Here is a 22,980-nt window from a genome sequence, read left to right as displayed (position 1 = left end):
GCTTCTATCGTATAAGCTCTCGCGATCGTTTTCACGATTTTTTTTTGGGCGGGCGAAAATTATGAATGCACGATATGAAAAATGAAAACAATTTTCATTTTTAACCCGTTGGTTACCATAACCAACGTAGCCCACTACCCACGTCCGAACGTGGAAGAATTGGTTAATTATCATATAATTAATTAATAAATATAATTATATTATATTTATATCCTATAGTTTGATATCACATATCTACTATAGTATTTTCTCCTCTACTTGATATAAATCATATTTATATCTAATTTCCTCCAAATAAATGTATCTCATACATTTAGTCAATTATATCATATATAATTAACCAGTCCAATTATATCATATGTAATTGAACTTTCTCTTGTCAATTTGAACATTTCAAATTAACCCAAACACTGGTTCTCGACTTTATCCAAGCTACCTAGGTGACCTAATGGACCTGTGGCGCGAAGCTCCAATGGTACGTGAATAGCTGACTAAACTCTTTAGCCACGAGATCCACCATCTGTTAACTGTCAGTGATTCTACTAAAGACCAACAGGTGAATTCTTCTTACCACAGATATATTTATGTGTCCATTGGATATAACCAATCATGAGTACAATGACCCTTCACAGATGCTCATAAGTACAACTGGGCCAATTTACCATTTTGCCCTTGTAGTTACATCTCACCTCTTAAGTACCACTAATTCCTCTAATGAACAATACAACATAGTCCAACTATGTATGAATACTTCTCGGACCAAGAGAAGGTGTGTGGCGCTACATCGCTCAAGCCCCGGAATCAACCCTTAAGGGAGCCATATATCTACTTACTCCTGCCTCGGGGAAGGAGTGAATTCCATCTTGTGTAGCTGAGTTCCCAGCTCCCAAATCAGACGAATCCCCAAAATGGTAGGTTTGAATCAGCGACCTGGTCACTCGCACCCATATAAATCAAAGGACCGCCCTCAATGGCAGGAGTTCCCAACTCATTTAGGATTGAGGTCATGTTACCTATGGTCATCCTAGTAAAGTGAAGTCTCTATCATGAATGGTGTTATATAACGAGACATTAACACTTCGTGGTCAGGTCTTATACAAACTCTTTGTATAGGATGCCTGTATAGGACGCCCTCACTCGCATGTCCCCAACATGAATGATCAGGATCAGACCATTTGTGACAAGTCATAACACTTGTGACCATTCCACAAAGCGGGCTACGTCTGTAGCGTTACCAGGATAAAGTTTCCCTCCTTTATCCATTTACTACAGACCATTTTGGTTATCACGCAAGACATGATCTACTTGTATGTCACCACATACATGCTTGAGTCACATACAGATAACCAAAGATTTTATGTTTGTTGGTTTGTGGTAAAGCAAATAAAATAATTAACCGAGCAAAATATAAGATGTGAAGTAAATATCATATATTAACAACACAAGAGTTCGCACATACTGTTTACAAACTATAGGACACGAGACTTTAGGGCATCAACCCCAACAAACTAAACCCTAGGTTATAAAATACTCAGTGGGAGGAGAAGGCGTATCAGATATGTCTATGATTCCACTCACATTTCTCCCTGTATGTTCACACCGTGAGATTCATGCTTGGCCTCGAGATGCCCTAGGATGTATCCCCCTTCGGATGGTGTTTGCATGAGTCAATATCAAGGTGGACGGAGAGAGTATTTATAGTAAGTGGGTGAAGGGTGTGTGCCAACATGTCCTATGGTCTCTGTCATTGGTTCACACCGTGAGATCATTCTGTACGCCCTCGTGTCACCTTCGGAGCGGCCCTTTTTGGATGGGTTTTGTACAGTTGGTCAATATCAAGGTGAACTCGAGAAATGGATAGAGGGTCGTTTTAGGTTTTGCCCCAATCGGATTTTTTTCCTTCGGATTGGCCTTTTGGGACGGACCTCTAGGGCTTAAAATGGCGGGTTACACTTACGGGAGATTATTAAGTAAGTTAATGATCTCTTGGCCAAATCAATGTGGCTAGTCGTTATAGGAACAAGAGTTGTTCTAGTATTAATGACTGGTTTAAATCTTCTCAATTCAGAGGAGGGATAACTGACCTCCCTTCAGCGGCTTTTGTCCTAAACTTTTGAAGCGTCATTGCGAAACTAGATGTCACACGGGGTTCATGTTAGTTTTGCTAAAACCTTATTGGATGTTGTTTTTATTTTATGAGTATTTGTTTAAAACCTAACGTAGGTCAATGTGCTTTTCTTTTCAGCAACTCGTTAGTATTTCCGTTTAAAGTTTTTAAAAATGACCGATTTACTACAGTGGAAAGAATCGTGTGAAACGAATTTCATGGCAAACGACCTCCATCCCACTACTTTTCAATAGGGGAGACAAGAGAGTAAATATGATTTATTGGTCTTGGAGACATGTCTGGTAGAGAATGATGATTCTGCCTGGACTGGATCCTTGATTTAGGTGCTACCAATCATGTTAGTTCCTCTTACCAAGGATTTAGTTCCTGGCAAATGTTGCCACAAAGAGAGATGACTCTTTGAGTCGGTAATGGTAAGGTTGTTTCAGCTGTTGCTGTAGGCAGGCTGAAGTTATTTGTTGACAAGAAAGGTTATCTGTTACTGAATAATGTTTTTGTAGTTCCTCACATTAAAAGGAACTTAATCTCGGTTTCTTGTCTCATTGAACAAGGTTATACCGTCTCCTTTTTCTGAGAATAAAGTGTTTATTTTCAAGAATGGAGTGGAGATTGGTTATGGTTCAATGGAAAATAACTTATATGTACTAAGACCGTTAGTCATAAAAGCCTTGTTTAACAGTGAAATGTTCAATACGGCAACAATAGCTAAAAGACCAAAGGTTTCTCCAAAGGAAAACGCCCATCTTTGGCATCTAAGATTAGGTCACATCAACCTCAATAGGATTGAGAAGTTGGTGAAAAGTGGACTTCTAAAGAGTTTAGAAGAAAACTTCTTGCCGGTATGTGAATCATGCCTTGAAGGCAAGATGACCAAACGACCTTTTACTGGAAAAAGTTACAGAGCCAAGGAAGCCTTGAAGCTTGTACATTCAGACCTCTATGGTCCGATGAATGTTAGAGCTCGAGGTGGGTATGAATATTTCATTTCTTTCATAGATGATTATTCAAGGTTTTGGTATCTCTTCCTAATGCAATGTAAGTCTGAAGCTCTTGACAAGTTCAAGAAGTATAAGGCTGAAGTTGAAAACTTGTTAGGTAAGAAGATAAAAACACTACGATCTGATCGTGGTGGAGAGTATATGGACCTCCAATTCCATAACTATATGATAGAACATGGGATTGCATCCCAACTCTCGACCCCAGGTACACCTCAACATAATGGTATATCAGAAAGGAGAAACAAGACCTTGTTGGACATGGTTCGGTCTATGATGAATTATGCTCATCTTCCAGACTCGTTTTGGGGTTATACAATGCAGACTGCATGTTATATCTTGAACACTGTTCCCTCGAAAAGTATCTCGAAACACCTATTGAGTTATGGAGAGGCCGTAAAGGTAGTTTAAGCCACTTCAGGATTTGGGGCTGTCCGACACATGTGCTAGCCCAAATAAGTTGGAACCGCATTCGAAGGTTTGCCTCTTTGTGGACTACCCCAAGGAAACGAGATGAGGATACTTCAATGATTTAAGTGAGAACAAAGTGTTTGTTTCCACTAATGCTATCTTCTTGGAAGAAGATCACATGAGGGATCATAAGCCATGAAGTAAGCTCGTTTTACATGAGATCTCAAGTGACACTGAGACTGCTGAGGGTTCAACAAGAGTTGTCGAACAGGTCGACAGATCAACAAGAGTTGTTAAGGTCAGAAAGTCTAGTCAACCAGCTCAAGAGTTGAGACTACCTCGACGTAGTGGGAGGGTTATGAACCCATCGGATCGCTATATGGGTTTGGCTGAAGCCTATAACATCATTACGAATGATAGGGTCGAGGATCCATTATCTTTTAAGAAAGCAATGGAGGATGCTGACAAAGATGAATGGGTTAAGGCCATGAACCAGGAAATATTAATTATATGTTTCATGAGATGAAATATTAAAACTATAGGTTATAAATATAGTATGATAAGTTGGTTATCATTTTTATTCTCTCAATAACATATACAAGGATATATTAATTTGTTTCTAAAACAATAAAACTGAGAAAATTAGTTTTTTTTTTCTTTTTTTGTTACAACTAATTTCTTTAACAAATTGTTTGTTTCTTGTGAGGTGGGCAAAAGAGATGAAACTCAGCTGCATGTGCTTATGTGATAAGGTAATTTTATAGCTCATGTCTTTACAGGGATCATAACATGCTACATTAAATCATTGCTTTCTCTAACATCGTACTTTTGTTTTATAGCCTCGTGACTCATTTCATCACGAGTCAATGTTAGAGAACAAATTCTCTGATAGTACTAATTTTTACATTCATTTCCATTTTGATTCCTTTTTAGAATTTCTAATTCTCTTTTTATAGTTGAATCTTTCAATGCCACGTAATATTCTTTATCATTCTAATACTAGAGTGAAGGATTCCATCAACTAGAAGACTTGCTAAAGTAAATGTTTACAAGCTAAATTTTATAGCAAAATGAATGTTTAAATCTTATTTTGGTCAATGAGCTTTGAGCCTTATTATATTTTGGTCTCTAAATTTTAAAAAATGTCCGTTTTAGTCCACGAATTTTTAAAAAGTATTTACTTTGGTCTATACGGTTAAAATTATGTTAACACCTTATATATTAAATCTGTTTAAGGATGAAATTGCATCTAGCATGGGTTGAGAAAGATGAAAGTGAAGTATCAACAATCAACATGCCAAAACAGTGAACAACCAAAATCTTGGAACAATATGATCTTTGAGATCTTCTATAGAAAATCACTTTACCATTTAATTCAAAATTGAAACCCTAGATTTTTTAGCATGACTAACTTATTTGGCAGTCTAATTATCCAAAAATACAAGTCATCTCACATTATGTTTAAGAGTTGTAAATCTTAATAGTAGGGCAAAGTAAGCACTTTTTAAAAGTTTTAAAATTAGAATAGACGTTTTTGAAAGTTTATGAACTGAAATAGAATAAGATTCAAAGTTCGAAGATTAAACCTAAAAGAAATTGAAAAATATGGTTATGAAAAAGACATTGATGTTTTGTTGGTTTAAAAATTAGATATAGTTTACAAATATTTTAGTAGATTAGTCCATTAAGGTGGAATCCAAGGCATAGACATGGACTCCAAATCTAGAATTCTCTTCTTTCTTTGAATATTTCAAGTCTAGAAAATATTGACGCCACGAGTGATCTCTTTTCTTTAATAATTTAGGATTTTCTTTACTTGATTCTCCTCAAAATCTTCCATTCTTGATTTGTCCACTTTCTAAGGATTTTGTTCTAAGTCAAGACTTTTATTTAAAAAGTATAATTCTAATAAAAATCCACTAATGTTTGTCACGTAGTATGTAGCTTGAATAAAGTTTAAATTATTGATATCAATAAAAATATCGAGATCTCAATCTTATTGAAATGTCTGTAGAAATATATATGAAATATTGATGTCAATAGACATTTAAAAAAAAATGTAAAAGATAAAAAATTAAAAAAAATTAATAGTTAGATATTCTACACTTTCCAAAACAAATTAAGATATTTGTTATTTATGTTATATTCACATTATTGACATTCTGATACTTTTTTTGTGTTTCATGATTTTTTACGATATAATAATGGAGATGTCAATTCATGACACATGTTAATGTCAAACTCAAAGAAATGTGTAAATTTAATATCATGGATAAATCACATATATAAAATATAAACAAAAGACTAAAGTGATTTTAGCTTGATGGTAGAGGTTTCAAATAACCCGACAATTTGAGCAACTCGAACTACCAACCCAAATAGCAAGGATTAGGTTAGTTTTATTTTTGAGTTGGGTTGAAATTTTCCTATTTTAGACAGGTTTGTTGGGTCTCGGGTTGAATAATTTTTGTTTGGGTTGACTTAACCAAACCCAACTCAAATTACATACATATTGAAATACTTATATCTATTTATCTTTGTTTAATATTTTTTAAGGACTGTTATAATATATGTCTTTGTTTAAAGTTTGTAATAGATATTAAATATCAATGGATAAATTTAAGATAAATTTAATAACTTAAATATCACAAAATTAAAGATATCGAAATAATATTAAGTATTTTAAATTAATAAAAAATAATAATAACAACTTGACAATTCAACTCAACCTAAATTTTAAGGGTTGGATTAGAGACCCGAGTCTTTCGAGTAGCCAACTCGACGAATTCGAATTTTTTGGTTGGTTTAAAAATTCACTCCAACTCAGTTCAATGGCCAATCAAAGCTATGAACACCTTTGACACGATGATAAATGACACTCCGTTCTCTTCTTAAAAGTAGTTCAATTTCCTACCTTACCATTATGATTGTACTGAAAAAAACTAAAAAGTAGGTGTAAGTCACTATTTATTTAATTTCTCTTTAAGAAAATTTCAAATAATCTTGAAAGAGAAGATTGTATGTTCAATTTAGCTCTTCTTTAAAAATACAACACATCTCTATGCTAATTGAGTTTGTGAGATAAGTTTATTATATTTTGTTATTAGTTAAACAAAGGTAAGATAAACATCCAATCACAAAAATAAAAAAGAAAATAATAGAATTCAATTATCATCTATGCACTTGTTGGTTAGCTCAACCCAATGAACGATCACGTTACCATCTAGATAAAAAACTTGAAATCAAGATGTTTTTTGGATGACATTTTGGCTAAAGAATATACTAGACCAAATTTATCAAAACTAGAACTTCGATTCGTCACATATTGCAAAGAAAAATACAGTTGATCATTTTGAAGAAGGAAGTATACAGGGTGAAGAACAGTTTTTTTTGGTTCAAAATCAGAATTCACAGGCAAAGTTGATAGAATACAGTATATTTAGTATGTAAAATCCAAGAACAAAGTTGGGTTCACGAATGTACAGAGCCGATTTCGATCGCCGGAATTCATGAGATGGGGAAATCACAATGCGATCAATTTCACTCAGTTATGATATTCAGAAGAGAAACTCTTGTGTGAATCAATTCCCTGAACAATCCTTCTGTTCCTCGTTCGATTCTCTCAATGCTTGAATCCAACCCCATCAATCTCTCTCGAACAATCCCCTCAATCTTCTCCTTCCCTTCTGCATCTCTACTCGACGATCCAAACTGCAACTCCTCGATCGCCATCTCCAGATTCTCCAATTCGTTCATTCTCTCCGTCTGATTGTTGCGGCTCATCGCTCCCTTCTGTACCAGCCTCGACACCAATGTCCATCGGCTAGGTTTCGACCTCCACTGCACCGGCACGGCGAGGAACGACAAAAGCGAGTTGAAGATCGAGGAGGTCACGGAGCTTGCTTCTCTCAGCACCCTGATTACCGCCGCGGTTACTTCGTTTTCTAATTGAAGAGGAGGAGATGCTCCAGCGGTGTGATCCATTTCTCTCAGCGATGCCAGTGATTTCTTCAAGCTTTCGTGTTTGATCCTCTTTCTCAAGCAGATATATGCAGCGATGCTGTTCTCAATTCCTGAATCTTCGTATTTGCTTCGTCGGATCGCCGATTGTAGTTCTCGAATGCTTTCTTTCATCACCAGAACGGCGTCTCTCGTGTTGTCGCAGATATCCAGGAATCTAACGGAGTCATCCACCAATTCCTGTACCCAAATTTCACGTCGGTGTGAAGCTAGGGCTTGTCGGGCCAGTGGCCGGTTCAGAACCTCGTTTATGCATCTGTAAAGCTCCATAAGGCCGGAGAGACTGCTGCAAATCGCTTCAATACTTGAGAAAGATGATGAATCCAAGGATCTAAGCTTGGCTAGCTCTTGCTCAACCCGAATCGTGGATGGATGCGATCGAGCAGGTAAGCTTATGCATCTAACTCTATAACGACTCCAAGGTGTTTGTGAAAATGCAACCATGGCTATTCTGTTGTTATGCTGTATTAGGGTGTTAATGTGGGCAGCTTATAGATGAAATCCATAATTTCCCATCATAGATTTATATAGGTAGTAGAGTCAATGGGAAAAGGGAACTTTTTTGGGGGATTTTCAGAATTAAGCATGTGAAGGCAGCCAACGATTAATCAATGATGTGGGTTATGAAGTCACATCTTTTGCCGGCTAAAAAGTAATATTAAATTGGTATCATTCAGTCTCCATATTTAATGGAACTTGATTTTGTTTTTATCTGGTTGCGAGATGAGTGGCTTGGCTTGTCATTCCCTTATTTACATCCCCCGTATCTCCACCGCCATCACCGCCGACTCACGCTTATCCATGGTTGAAAGTTGAAAGTACACTGGCGTTGGAAATTGGTAGCCATTAAACTAAACCTGGCCATCCCCCATGTACACTGGACCTGATTTTGTTTAGGAATATCAGTCTTTTTCCTTCTTTTTCTATTGTTTTTTCACGTTTTATAGAAGAACTTTTAGGCCGTTTCAACGGAGAAAAATATTCATCAAAGTTGATGTAAAGTTGACCTTGAAATAGCTTTTAAACTTCTAGAAGTTATTGGGTAACTGGTCTTCACGGGATATTGTTGGAATCTGAGGTCTTGTTTTATTTTGTTTTAGGGGTAGATTTTGATGAAATGGATTAAGGTTTCAAATCTTTGGAAGGATTGAGAGGGATTGGGAGTGGAGCCCAGATGAGATGGCTTGGCTGGCTTTGTAAAGGAATAGAAGCATGGCTTATCAATCAAATCCTCTTGCTAATGGCAGCTGGTGATCAAAGACAACTTATCATGCAAATGATTGGAGATAAGAGCATTTGGTGGCTAGTCATGGGAGGGCTCTACTATTGTGTTATTTCAATTAGTGGTTGAATATGGAAATGTCGATCAGATTAGATAGAAAACTAGGGATGGGATACAAATTTAGTCCCTTCTAAGTCGCACCATTCGTGTTATTTAAGTATGATTTATTTCTATTTTGCTTTAAATTGATTCACATGTCTTGTTTTAACTTTGAACAACCATTTAGTTACTTTTCCCATTCAACAGTTTTGTAGACTGCATTTGTCAAAACTATCTGTAAATATTCGCTTGGTGATATTGATAGAATCTAGATATATTGCAAGATTGATAACGAAATTATAAGATAAATCTAAAGACTTAAATCGTCCTTATTTAGAGATCACTCTCAAACCCTACTTCATTCCCTAAAATATTGTCTAGCTTTTTCATTTCTTTAACCTCTATTTATAATCAAATTCCATACCAAACTTCCCTAGATAATTACCAAATATTCTTTATACTCTAATAGCATGCTTATCGGATATGTTTAAAGTCCCAATGTACAGACCCATTGAACTTATTGAACTTTTTTGTGCCGACGTGTGGGAAGCTGCTTGATTAAGACTACTAATTTCTTTTCCATTAAGACTAATTCATCTCCTCTACTTTAATTTGATTACGCAAATGCAATCTGCTTTAATGGAGCTTTTATTTTTGGTGGGGGTTCAAATTTCGATTGTAGCATTAATGAAACTACTGTTCAGATTAGAAGAGGACAAAGAGTATCGTAAAAAGAGAATTCTTCTTGGCCGGTATCAATTAATTGACGTGTTAAGATTGCATAGAAGAGAGCCACTTGGCTTGGGCAGATGAGGAATCTAGTTGGGTTGGTTGGGTTGGATAAGGTACAAGGCCCATTTAAATTGTTTGTCATCTCTATCTGGATGCCGAAAACCCATTGGCAGATTGAGTTAGAAGGCCGGCTGGGCTTGAAATCTTCTACTTACAGAAGTCTAAGATTTCAGCAACCAACCCATCCATTCTTCACTTGATCATTGGAGTAGTTTGGTCAATTCTATTGTAATGTGAATGAAAATTAAATCAAGGTGGAGATACGAACCTATTCCCCTAAACTTCACCTATATTGTTTTAGAAGTAGATATGGGGCATAAGGCTTAGCCATCAGCCATCTTCCCAATTTAGCATGATGGAACAACATTAACAAACAACCATTTTAAGTTTGAATTCTTCCACCAGGAAAAATAAGATGAATTCTTTAAAAATTTTAAGTTACATATATACCCCTTTTATGCGTAGTAAAACTTAACCATCAAAATTAAAGTTAATCTCAATTATCATCTGGATCCAAACAAAGAATAACAAATAACAAATAGTTATATTGCAATGTTGATGAAGAAATTACAGTGTCAATCAGCCTTTTTAGGGGGCTATATTATTATTATCATTATGATGAAAAAATCGACTTTCATTGAAAAAATTTGAAGGAATACAATGACATAAAATTAAAAAAAATAATGATAAAAAAAAACTCACAAAAACAACCTATCACCAGAGAAAGGATTTCCAACAAAGCATGATGTTTCTTAGAGAATAATTACAAAAATATATATCTATATATATATTTGAAACATAAATCCAAAGGAACACATTGAAACTCACTAGGGTACTTATCCAAACCTCTAAAGACCCTATTAATCCTCTCCTTCCATATGTCCCATAACACAACACATATCCTAGCAAACCACAAGAAACAATCTTTCTCTCTGAAAGGTGGATGGAGGAGGAACTCCTCAATCACCGCTCTAATATCCCTCTAATCAACTATTTGAACGTCAAGCTCTTGCAAAAAGCAAATCCACACAAACTTCGCAAAAAGATAACCCTAAAGCAGGTGATCCAGGTTTTCCTCCACCTCTCGACAAAGAATACAGTAGAAAGGACCTATTAACGGAGTCATCTTCTTAACGAGCCTATCCAACGTGTTCACAAGGCCAAGCAAGACTTGCCAAAGAAAGAACTTAATTTTCTTTGGTATCATAGTCCTCCACACCCATCAAAGATCGACTCAATAAGTAGGAGAAAAAAAGATTCACCAGAAAAACCTAAAAGCCTTTAAGAGGATTAGGCTTCTAGATCCGAATATTCCATCTCCCTTCCTTGAAATTGCACTCCAACCACAAAAGAAGGGAGACTACCTCCATCATCTTGGATAAATGAGGACAAAACTAAAAGAATAAAAGGACATCGAGCTCCCCCATCAAACTAGAAAATCAGAAACTAAGGGGCTACGGGCTATATATCTCTATAATCCACCCAATCTAGACTGACCACCCATAATTTCTCCCCTTCATAACTAAACCACATCTAACTAATTACCACTATACCTTTACTATTATCCTATTACTATTCTCAAAGAAACCCCATATTAGTATCCTTCCATCATCCACATCTTTCAACCTTCGAGATTCCTCCAGGTAGACTTGGATTAAGTGAAGTATTGAGTCACCTTATGAATTCAGTAAGTTCCAACTTTAGATTGAAATGTGATTTAATATGATATAATGTACAATGTATTGGGTTTAACCGTGATTTTGTATAATAAACACAGAAAAGGAAGTGATCAAACAAGCAAGTCATTTCATTATCAAAGAAGAACTATTATTCTTGTTTAGATCAAGAACAAATAGAACACAATCGTATTTTGTACATGGAACTCGAGCTATCCCAATGGCGGATCCCTAAAAGTTGGATGCCTTTACAGGGTTCAGGGGGTCAAAATTGGCTATGGAACACAATACAACTCTTATTGAGAGATTATGTTCAACAAAGAAGCTCTTGTTTTGATCAATCTCCTGAACAAACCATCCAAACCACTCTCAATTTCTTGTGTTGCCATTTCCAAACTCTCCAATCGTTTTTGAGCAATCTGCGACTTCTCAACTTCCATTTCTTCAACAACAAAGCTCAAAGCCACATCCACATTCTCAAATTCGTTCAAGCCACTGTTTGATTCGCAGGCAATCGCCCCCTTGTGCGCCCATTTGGAAACCAGAGACCATCCTCGAGCTTTAGACTTCGTCAATGGCGCCAAGTACAACAACACGGATTCGAAGATGGAGCTGTTGGTTGAACAAGCTTGTCTTAACGCACCAATCACAGAACTCAGGTGATGATCTTGATATTCCATCGAGAATGAATTGAATTTCTCATTCATCTTCTTCATTGATGTCATTAACTTTTTAGCTTCTTTTTTCATCCTTTTTCTGTAACAAGTGTAAGCAGCAGTGGTGGTTCTAATAGCGGAATCGCCTTTCCTCCGGCGAACAGCAGAGTAAAGAGCCCCAACATGTTGTTGGGTTTCCAATGTCATGTCCTTTGCTAAGCTGCAAACATCCAAAAGCTTCATAGAACCATCCAACAACTCATCCACCAACTCTTTGTGTTGGGGACAAGACAAAACCTTCTGGGTAGACCCCATTTTGAGAAGCTCGTCAATGGAGTCATACAAATCCTGTAATCCCAAAAGAGCACCACAAACAGAAGAAGAAGAAGAAGAAGAAGAAGAAGAAGAAGAAGAAGAAGAAGAAACCCATGTCTTCACCTTCTTCAACTCCTCCTCAACCTTCAGAGTACTGGGATGTGATCTAGAAGGTAAGCTTATTGACCTTGCATGGTACTTGGTAGCCATATTATTGACAACCCTTTTTTCTTATTCTCTCAACAAAAAACTTTCTTTGATGCTTCTGGATAGGTTTTGCAAGTGCATATATACACATATAATAGAGGGGTGTGGGGATTAAATGGTGGGGGCAGTGTGCCGGCATTGATGATTTAGGATGTCACATGTTTGTGCAGCATCGAATTTGGACCAAATAATTTGGGGAGGGAAGATTAGTTTAATGTGAAAGGAGGAGTGAGGTGTCGTGTGATTTTGTGAAGAGAAGGTGTTTGTTAAAATGCGGAAGAGAAGAGTCATAGGGTAAGGATATTTTGGTGCCGCCACATAACCCACATCATTACCCACTCTTTAAACAAACTTCCTTTTTCATTTATTAAATAAAAAGCCTGAGTTTGCACACCTACCAAGACCAACGCCTAGCTGTGCTGTCTCTATTTCCGCACATAATTGGGAACAAAGTTAGGGTTTTTTTTTCTTTCTCCTTTTTCTTTTTCTTTTTAAAAAATCTGTTTTTCATCCAATTTTTTTTAAAAATTTTATTTGATATGTAGGGAGTGTTTGAAGTAAAGAATTAGTTATTATAACCTTGGATTATAATAGTCTATGTTTGGAGGTAGATTATTTTAGTTTTAATTATAATAATATTATTTTAGTTCTGATTATAATATGTATTTTAAATGTAAACTATTTTAATTTGAGAAGTAAATAGTAAAAACATTGTAGCATAGAATAAAAAGAAAAGATGAATATACAATAGTAAAAACTGTAGCAAATAGTGAATATAGAGAGTTTTGAAATAGTGTTGACGGTAACTAATTGGAGATTTTGAAATTGTATTTTCTATAGCAAGAGGTGAATACTATAGTCTTTGGATAATCCTTCCCCAAATGTCCTCTTATATTTTTTTTTTAATTTTTGTTTGTTCTAATATTTGTATTTTTAAAATGTCTATTTTTGTTTTGTTTTGTTTTTTTTTTTTTTTTTTTTTTTTTTTTGTAGTTTTCATTAATTATGGTAGTTGTACATTGAAAATATCTATTTTGTTGTCCCTTTAAAAGCTGATCATTTTAATTTTAAAAATTTAATTTATAATTTTATGCCCAATTGAAAATTTTAATGTGAATTGATGGTTACATTTTGTAGAATTTTGTGAATGGAAAATAAAAATGAAAGGACGAAATAAGTTGTCTTTTGTCATCAATTTTTTGTTATTATTATTTTGCAATCATGATTCTCTCAATTTTTTTAAAGTTTGGTAAACTATTTAATTTCTTAGTGTTTTTAAAATGTTTTTTTTTTTTTTTTATGTGTTTCAATTTCCATTAATTTTGACAAAATATCTATTTTGGACTTGTAGTTAAAAAAAAAAAAAAAAAAGATTGTTTTGATGTTAACACACAAAAATTTATACATGACAGAAGCATAATACAAATTTATGGTTATAATTAAAAAATTTTAATAAATAAAAACTAGAAATGAAAATAAGGTAGAATCAAGGTTTAAAATGTCGATGTTGACATAAATATTGATATCTTAATTTTACGAAAATGTCGACGAAAAATATTGATAAAATGTCAATTTCAATAGATATTTTTGAAAAATTTATAAAAGAAAAAATTTAAAAATAAATTTATATTAGTAAATAAATGTTTTATGATTTTAAAACAAGTTATCATATCTATTATTTATACTATATTTACATTAGTGATATTTTGTTGTTTATTTTTTATGTTTTGTGAATTTTTCTAAGATATAATGAAAATATCAATTCATCTTTCATGTCAATTTCGAATCTAAGAAAATATAGAAATACGGATGAAAATATGGATACGTCGTAATACTATGGTGGAATATAAGTTTCTTTTTTCCTTTTTTTGCGATATAAGTTTTTTTTCCTTAATTTGTTATTGTTATTACTATTATTTGTAATCTTAATTCTCTCACTTCTCTGTTTATGGGGGATTTATACTTCCAAAGAGTAATTCCTTGGTAATCCCCCCCTCCCCAATTTTTTTTTTTAAATTGCGATTGGTTCCTTGGGTGGCTGTGGAATTCGATAAAGTAAGCAGGTGAATGGAATACGTTTTAAAACATTTTTTTTTTCTTTTAAATCATTGGTTAACTCAATTAACTTAAATAATTTCAATATTTAAAACAATATTTTTATTGATAAGAATGAATGATTGATTGTTTAGAAATACTGGAGAATCAAATTGATGCTTACATGCTCATATATTACATTTGTGATTTAATTTTCTGATAGTGTTTTTATTTTGCTTCAATATATATATATATATATATATATATATATATATATATATATATATTGTTTAAATATAGTAAATTACAAATTTGATTATTATAATTTAGAGAAAGGTAAAATTGAACTTTTATGATTTTATAAAGTTAGAAAGATATAATTTCGACTTTAGGGTACGATGAATCCTCATAAGTAATCCACATAGTTTAAGGGACTATTTATGAGAGTTAAACAAACCAAAAGATCAAATTTTAACTTTTTAAAGAAGAAATTTATACCAATAGAAGAAATGTTAAACTATTTATATAAATAAATAAATAAATAAACACTGATAGACTCTATTAGTGTCTATCACATAGTATTTATGTTAAACTTCTATAAGTTTCTATCATTGATAGACATTGATAGATTTTTATCCGCCTCTATCAAAGAAGATTAAATTTTGACATTTTGTATAAATAGTTTTCTTTATTTTTTTATTTTTGGAAATCCTCCTTTTTAAAATCGTAATGACTCGATTCTAATTTTGTCCAAAATTATATGAACAAAATTTGTAATTTGATCTTTAAATTTCATTTAGATTTTGTAGTTTTAAATGTTTATTTGTGATAATAAATTTAAAAATATTAGACCACTTTGATTATGAATATTATTCTACCCTTAGCTTTCATCATATACAATGCTATACTGCATTTTTTTAAAAAAAACATGACATACTGCATTAATACGTTAATACATATATTATAAACCATATTATCCATAGTTAAATGATGACAAATTAAATCATGATAATAACTAAAGCAATCAAAGTCCAAAAGTTAAACTAAAATTAAAATACATAATTAGCATTTATTTATTTATTTATTAAACTAAATATAAATTTCTTTATATATATAAAAGAAAAAAGAAAAAAGTGTTTCTCTATAATGAGTGATTATTTATTTAATTTTAGTAAGATGAGGTCATGGGAATCTTAGGATAAGGACAAAAGATATTTCAAAATTGATAAATGGTTGGTTGTGTGGTGGTGGCATTGGCAATGACCTTAAACAACTTAAGCCATGCGTCACCATTTGAATTTATCAACGTTGCTCCTTTTTTGTGGTTCAAAAGTTAGTGTATACCAACTTGCATGAACTAAAAAGGCTACTCTATAATCTCTTCTAAATCTTACTTTCTTTTCTAATCAAATCTTCAATCACAACCATTTATTATTTGAGTGATTTGGGTTGAAGTGTATTTGATTTTCTTTGCCTTCTTTAATTTTTGGGTCCAACTTCCTCCCCCCCCCCAAAAAAAAAAAAAAAAAAAAGTCGAATCGTCTCAAATCAAAGGTAATATTTAGATGCATTGATCTCTTCTTACTATTCACATTAAAAAAATATATTACAATATTTCAAAAGAGAAAAAAAAAAAAAAAGCAAAATTTGCCATATAACAAATTATGATTGGACAATTTGGTGGGATGCACAAAGATAGGTGCTACTTGGGATACACATAAGTATTTTTCTCAAATCAATTGATCTCACGGCTGATTGTGGTTTGTTTGAAAGTTTATGATATGTTTGGGAGTGATTTTGAAATAGTACTTAAAATCACTTTTGTCGAAGAGTAAAATTGAATGTTGAATTCATTTTGAGTAATTAAAAGAGTGTTTTGGAGTGATTTCAAACATGTATTTTAAAATCACTCTCAAACATATCAGAAGATCAACTTGAAGTTACAAGATGGTCTTATATAACCAATTGAATTGATAAAGTTGTTTGATTAAATCTTCGATATTTAAAATTAATTTGTATATGATATATTCGGTTTGATCTTTACCAAATTTAAAATTGTCTGAACTTAATTAAAAACCCGAACAGAAAATTTGAATCAATTCGGACCCAAATTTATGATAGTTTTGGTTGTAGATATATAAGAATAGTTACACTACAAGAAATATGACTTCTCCCGACGTCACATTTCGTCGGAAAAGTGTGGAAAATTCGTCGGAGAGCCTCTCCCGATGAATAAACGGTCGTCAGGAGTTTGGTCGGGAGAAACCCGTCAGGAGAGGATCTCCCGACACACTTTAAACCGGCTTCCGGAGTTATGGGGGAACTCTCGATGCCCTACATGTGCATTGGGAGTTCCCCTATAACTCCCGACGCTGTTTTAAAGTGCGTCGAGAGATCTCAAACTCCCGATGGTTGTTCTATGCGTCGGGAGATACTATATGTGTGGGGAGTATTGAAATTTAATATATCGTTTGGAATTTTTTAAAATTTGATAAAACATATTAAACCAAATAAAGATTCACATAATTAAAAAACGAAAATGAAGTCCATATTATAACAAGTAAATAAAAAATTACAATATCCAAACGAAGTCGATACTAGAATTTCATAAACATTCATATCACAAATACATAAAAGAAATAAAATCAAAACAACATCCCCACGACAAACATTCTACAATAAAACACAGCATCTTCAACAATTGTCCCAGCTCATCTCCGAACAACATTCTACAATAAAACAAAAACATTGAAATGTTATATCGATAAACATCCACAACATGTTCAAACTTCAATACGAGTGGTAATGAAACTCTACCCACCCCCCACGACAAACATGTAACCTCCCGAACATCAAAAACACACAAAACGCCTTAAGAATGACCAACACACATAAAACTCAAATTTGTCCCCAAAATGGTTTATCTCAACCCCCCACCACAACACATTGAACTTCGTAAACATTCATAAATACACAAGATAGCCAAGTTCAAGGACAAGACGGGTGTAATGAAACTCTACCCACCCCCACGACAAACATGAAAACTCCCGAACATCAAAAACACACAAAACGAGTAAACAATGACCAACACACATAAAACTCAAATTCGTCCCCAAAATGGTTTATCTCAACCCCCTCCCCACAACACATTAAACTTCGTAAACATTCATAAATACACAAGATAGCCAAGTTCAAGGACAAGACGGGTGTAATAAAACTCTACCCACCCCCCACGACAAATATGGAACCTCCCGAACATAAAAAAACATACAAAACGAGTAAACAATGACCAACACACATAAAACTCAAATTTGTCCCCAAAATGGTTTAACTCCCCCACCCCCTCCCCTCCCCTCTCCTCCTCTCCCCTCTCACAACACATTAAACTTCGTAAACATTCATAAATACACAAAATAACCAAGTTCAAGGACAAGACGGGTGTAATGAAACTCTACCCATACAATTCTTGCATGAACATCTTATTCGTCCGGAATCATTAACATGAAACCTTGCCATATCTAAGAACTGTGATACTTCTTCTCTATACTCCACTGATAACTTATTCCTTAGTTTAATCTATTTTTATTCATTCTTAAAAATAAATATTTTCTAACCAACTTGTAATCCAAAACAATAACTTGGATTAGAGGACAAAGTACAAAATATTATTAAGTATTGAGTTCCATAATTTTCATTTTTTAAGGCAAAATAAACACATAGGTCCCTAGACCGTTTAAATTGCCTTAACAACTTTCAAATTTTTTATTTAGTACGTCTCCGAGCTTTCAATTTTGTGTCTAATATAGGCCTTTCATCTATTCAACATCTTTCTAAAATTTACAAGCCTATTGGACACAAAATTTAAAGTTCAATTTTCTATTAGACACAAAATTTAGTTTTATGTTTAATAGATTTTTTAAACTTTTTTAAAATATTAAATGTGTTAGGGACCTATTAAGTACCAAATTGGAGGTTTAAAGATTTATTTTATATTTTTTAGATTTATAGATTTATTAGACACAAACATATAAGCATAAAAAAGTTCATATACTAAAACTAGCACATAGCATCTATGTACTAATTTTCTTTCTTTCGAAATGTTAAATCATGCATGTTTAGGCTCCAAATAACCAACATCATATCATTTTGTAGACATAAACATAGAGTTATAATCAACTTGAAACTTAAAAGAATTTTATAATGTTTTATCTCTAACGAATCATGACATGTTCGTTATAAAATTACTCTCAACAATTTTAGAGAATTGTAAAACAAATATATTCTGCAAAACTAACGAGATATTAATGGGCATGATTTGTACAAAAAAAATTTTAGAGAAGATTTTAATGGGCATGATATTAATGAGCATGATTTTAATGAACATGATTTGTACAACAATTTCAAAGAATTAACAAAAACGAATACAATATTGAAACACATTTTAATGGGCATGATTTGTACAAAAAAAATGTGAAATAATGATTTAAATAAATATACAAGATAAAATAAAATGAGAAAATTACCGGCGAGGAGACGATGGCGGCAGCGGGCAGTTGATTATAGCTGCTGACTGAAGGGAGGAGTGGCGGCGGCGGAAAAATGGAGGAAAAATGGGGGGGGGGGGGGGGAATGGGAGAAAAATGAGAGAGGGAGGGAGAGGAGTTGGTGGAAAAACACTCTTTGTGAAATATTATAAAGGAGCGGCGCGGCGAGGGCGGAAAAATGGTAAAGGAACGGCGGGGCAAGGGCGGCGGCAAGGTGTAAAAGGATGGGAAAATGGGGAGAGGGAGGGAGAATAGTGGAGAAGAATGAGGAAAATGGGAGAAGGAGGGGCGGTGAGGGAAAAATTTGAGAGGGAGAGGCGGAAAAATGGGAGGCGGCGCCGGTTAGGGGGAAGATGGATTAGGGTTTTGGGAAAATGGGGGAAAAAATGGGGGAGATGGGGAAGAAAGGTTCTGGTTTAATCCAGACCCCTTTCCCGACGCTACCCGATGAGCGTCGGGAGAGCCATTGGGAGTTCCCTGAGAACTTCCGACGGCTAAGAAACGGCGTCGGGCCTGTTTTACTCGTTTGGAGTTCCCCGGGAACTCCCGACGATCCTTTACGGCGTCGAACTCCCGACGGGCCTTTACATCGTCGGGAGAGACGGTCTCTCCCCACGACCTAACTCCCGACGCTCTATTTAGGCGTCGGGAGAACTTTTTCTTGTAGTATTACTTTATCCTTCCATGAATTTTGAATATGTTAAAGCCATCAAGATTATATGAACAAGGTTGTATATATTATATACTTATGGAAAAATCTCTAAGTTGGAGATGAAGACATGAAATATATCATTAGTTTTTTAAAATTTTAAGTTAATAAATTATGGTTGGATTGAGATTGAGATGAAACTACCATGAACATATAAACAATGTTAACTTATTATGTTTGATATATTGTTGAACAAAATAATATTTTTGTTTGGTTGTTATATTTTTAAAAATTTCTAATACTTCTTGATTTTTTGGTTAAAGTTCTATTAAATTTCTAAACTTTCCATTTTTATTTTAGTATTTGTTGTTAATTCTATTAGTTAATGTTGATACTCCCAAATAACTTCCTACTAAAAAAACTTGTGATGTATTCTTAATAAACTATACATTATACATGTTTTTGAGGCATTATACATTTATTATAATATATGTACATGCAAACATACATCGAAATTTTTTAAAATATAATAATCAAATAGTTACAACTTAAAAATTCAAGGAACTATGGAAACTTTTAAATTATTGGGGCTAAATAAGTATAGTACCAAAAGTGCAAAGACCAAAATATATTAAAAGATTTTTAAAGTATATTTATCAAATAGATACAACTTTAATCAAAGGTAGAGATGTTTTCATATCAAAAGCAAGATTTTCCATCTTCATTCTCAACGAGAAATATTCATTTAATTCATGTGATATGGCCTCATGAGGACCTACCTCGAATTGGTGAGGAATCTCCAATTTCACCAGGGACGAGAGTAGAGCAAAGAAAACTTTTTCTATGTTGACTAAATGGAGACGGGTACGCCGAAATTCCTTCCCTTTCACCCTTCTCCATTGACATTTTATCTTGAACCACCATTTAATTCTTTTAAAACTTAGATCTTCTGTTATTAAAATCATTTATTTCTGTCATTTGTAATGATTTTATTGTTGAACGAATGACTGAGAAATCTTCTATCCTTGCGATTTCATTGAAGTTGTGGGAATTTATCCGTAATTGGTTTGGATTCTTGTAAAGAATTGTTTTTTTTTATTATTTTTATTTTTATTGTTTTTACATTCCATTAAAATAAGTTTAGAATCCAATCAAGATTTAAAATATCGATATTGATTAAAATATAGAGATCTTAATTTTATAGAAATTTTGATGGAAATATCGATTTTGATGGATATTTTTGAAAAATTAAAAGATTAAAAATAAATAAAAAATAGTAAATAAACATTTTATGATTTTCAAATAAATTAATATGTATATTATTTATACTATATTTACATTAATAATATTTTTATGATTATTTTTTATGTTTGTGAATCTTTCTACAATATAATAAAAATATTGATTCACCTGCATGATGTTGAACTCATGGAAATTTTGAAATAACAATAAAAATTTTGATATTTCCACATAAATTTAATACTATAAACCTAATTATGTAAAAAAGAGTTTGGTAGGTTTATTTCCATTGCAATTGGAAAGATGGAGACACGTGTTTTCTAATAAGAGGACACGTGGTGCAAAAAGGAGTAATTATTGGAGTTTGTGCACTATAAATAACAGACCCATTAGATAACGACACGTTTCACTTTCACGAACTTTAGCGTGCCAGAGTGGCACATGTTGTGGTAGTTCCAAGAGCCATTCATCACCAAGCATTTGATTTGTTGAGATCCAATATTATCCAATAGAACGTTTTTAAAGTTGCTAAAGACACGTGCTTCTTTCCTATTGATTGTGGCATGAAAACTATAATTGTATTTGAAAAATCGAAAACATAAAGGAATTTATCGTGGGTAGCATATTTAATATGCAATTTAGCAAGCGTGTGATTCATATTTGTAATTTTGTAAATATGTCAAAATTTTAAAATCTGAAATTTTGTTTATTATTTATTTCAAAATTACCCAAATTTCATGTTCTCCTCATTTTCTTTCTCATTTCTAGTATAAGTTTCTCACCTTTCGATTTTTTTAATCAATTTACGAGGATTCTAATTTCTACTTCTTCATCTCCTCGCAAAATTCTCCAACAATAGATTCTTTAATTTTTACTTCGATTTCTTTGATTTCTTCATCTTCTCGCAAAGTCCTCCAATTGCATTAAAAAAAGTTTCTCTCCTGTATTTTTGCTCCAATTTCTTCACCTTCATTGTCAGTGCATCCAAATTTACATTTCCTCTTTAATTTTCCTATGTAACCATTCTCATTTTGATTTGACAGCCACAAATTTACATTCCTTTTTAATTTCCTTCATTCATAGATTATACACACAAGAAATAAAGAAAAGCAAGAAAGAAGTCGTAGATAAAGATATTGGAAGGCAAGGACACCATGAAAGAATTTGACATGCCAGAAAAAATGCAGGTTCACACATGGCGTATGCATCTACCATTGATCTCTTTGTCGTCTCCGATTACTATTTCTTGTTGCCCATATCAAGAAGAAACATTATACAATTTTATTTTATTTTATTTTATTTCATAATATAAAATAAAATATAATTAATTTATTAAGATTTTGAAAGACTTATGACACTGGTTGGTAATGTAAGGTGGGATCCAACTTTGGCTGCTTATTCAATAAGATAACAATAGGATTTTGAAGAGATTAGAGGTGTATATTCGTTAAGAGGGTCTATTTTTTGTTTTATTATTAATAATCAATATCAAATAGTAATCCGTCAACAATCAAATAGTAATTGGTATCAGTAGCAATCGGTATCCATTACAAGAAAAATAGCTTTTAGTGACGAGTAAAACACGTTATTAAAAGCAAAAAAACGCCGTTAAAAGTATTAGCAATGCATAGAAACGTGTTGCTGTGAATGTCGCGGTAGCCGTGTAGTTGAAAGTTCAAGTGACATATTCACTGAGCATAGCTAAAATGTGACTTTTACTGATGCTAACATGTTACTAAAAGTGTACTTTTAGCAACACATGTTTTGTCACTATTTGTGTTATACAGTGACATTGAAGATTCGTCTTTAAAAGTTAAGTACATATAAGATTGTTACTAAATGTAGATCAATGATTATTGCAAATATCTTTTGCAATATATGTAAGCGTCGGTTAAAGTATGTCATTAATTAAAAAATTAATATTCAATTTAATATATAAACCTATTATCACTAGTACAAAACTAAGCTATAATGTCAGCCGAAAATCAACATT

At 33.2% G+C, this 22,980-nt stretch overlaps 2 protein-coding genes across 2 annotated transcripts; both read right to left on the bottom strand.

The window, feature by feature from the left end:
- Positions 1–6,826: 6,826 nt before the first annotated feature.
- Positions 6,827–9,254, bottom strand: LOC120073460 (DUF241 domain protein, putative (DUF241)). Its single transcript, XM_039026309.2, has one exon. It carries the CDS (start codon positions 7,996–7,998, stop codon positions 7,075–7,077), a length of 924 nt encoding a protein of 307 aa, XP_038882237.1. The 5' UTR covers positions 7,999–9,254; the 3' UTR covers positions 6,827–7,074.
- Positions 9,255–11,453: 2,199 nt separating this feature from the next.
- Positions 11,454–12,860, bottom strand: LOC120073459 (uncharacterized). The gene has a single exon (XM_090311489.1). The coding sequence runs from the start codon at positions 12,522–12,524 to the stop codon at positions 11,640–11,642; it is 885 nt and encodes a 294-aa protein (XP_090167615.1). The 5' UTR covers positions 12,525–12,860; the 3' UTR covers positions 11,454–11,639.
- Between the last annotated feature and the right edge of the window lie 10,120 nt (positions 12,861–22,980).

This window comes from Benincasa hispida, chromosome 3, assembly GCF_027475165.1.
Source record: "Benincasa hispida cultivar pf3 chromosome 3, pf3_genome.v1.1, whole genome shotgun sequence".
NCBI classification, from domain to species: Eukaryota; Viridiplantae; Streptophyta; class Magnoliopsida; order Cucurbitales; family Cucurbitaceae; genus Benincasa; species Benincasa hispida.
This window is presented reverse-complemented; position numbering and strand designations above follow the sequence as displayed.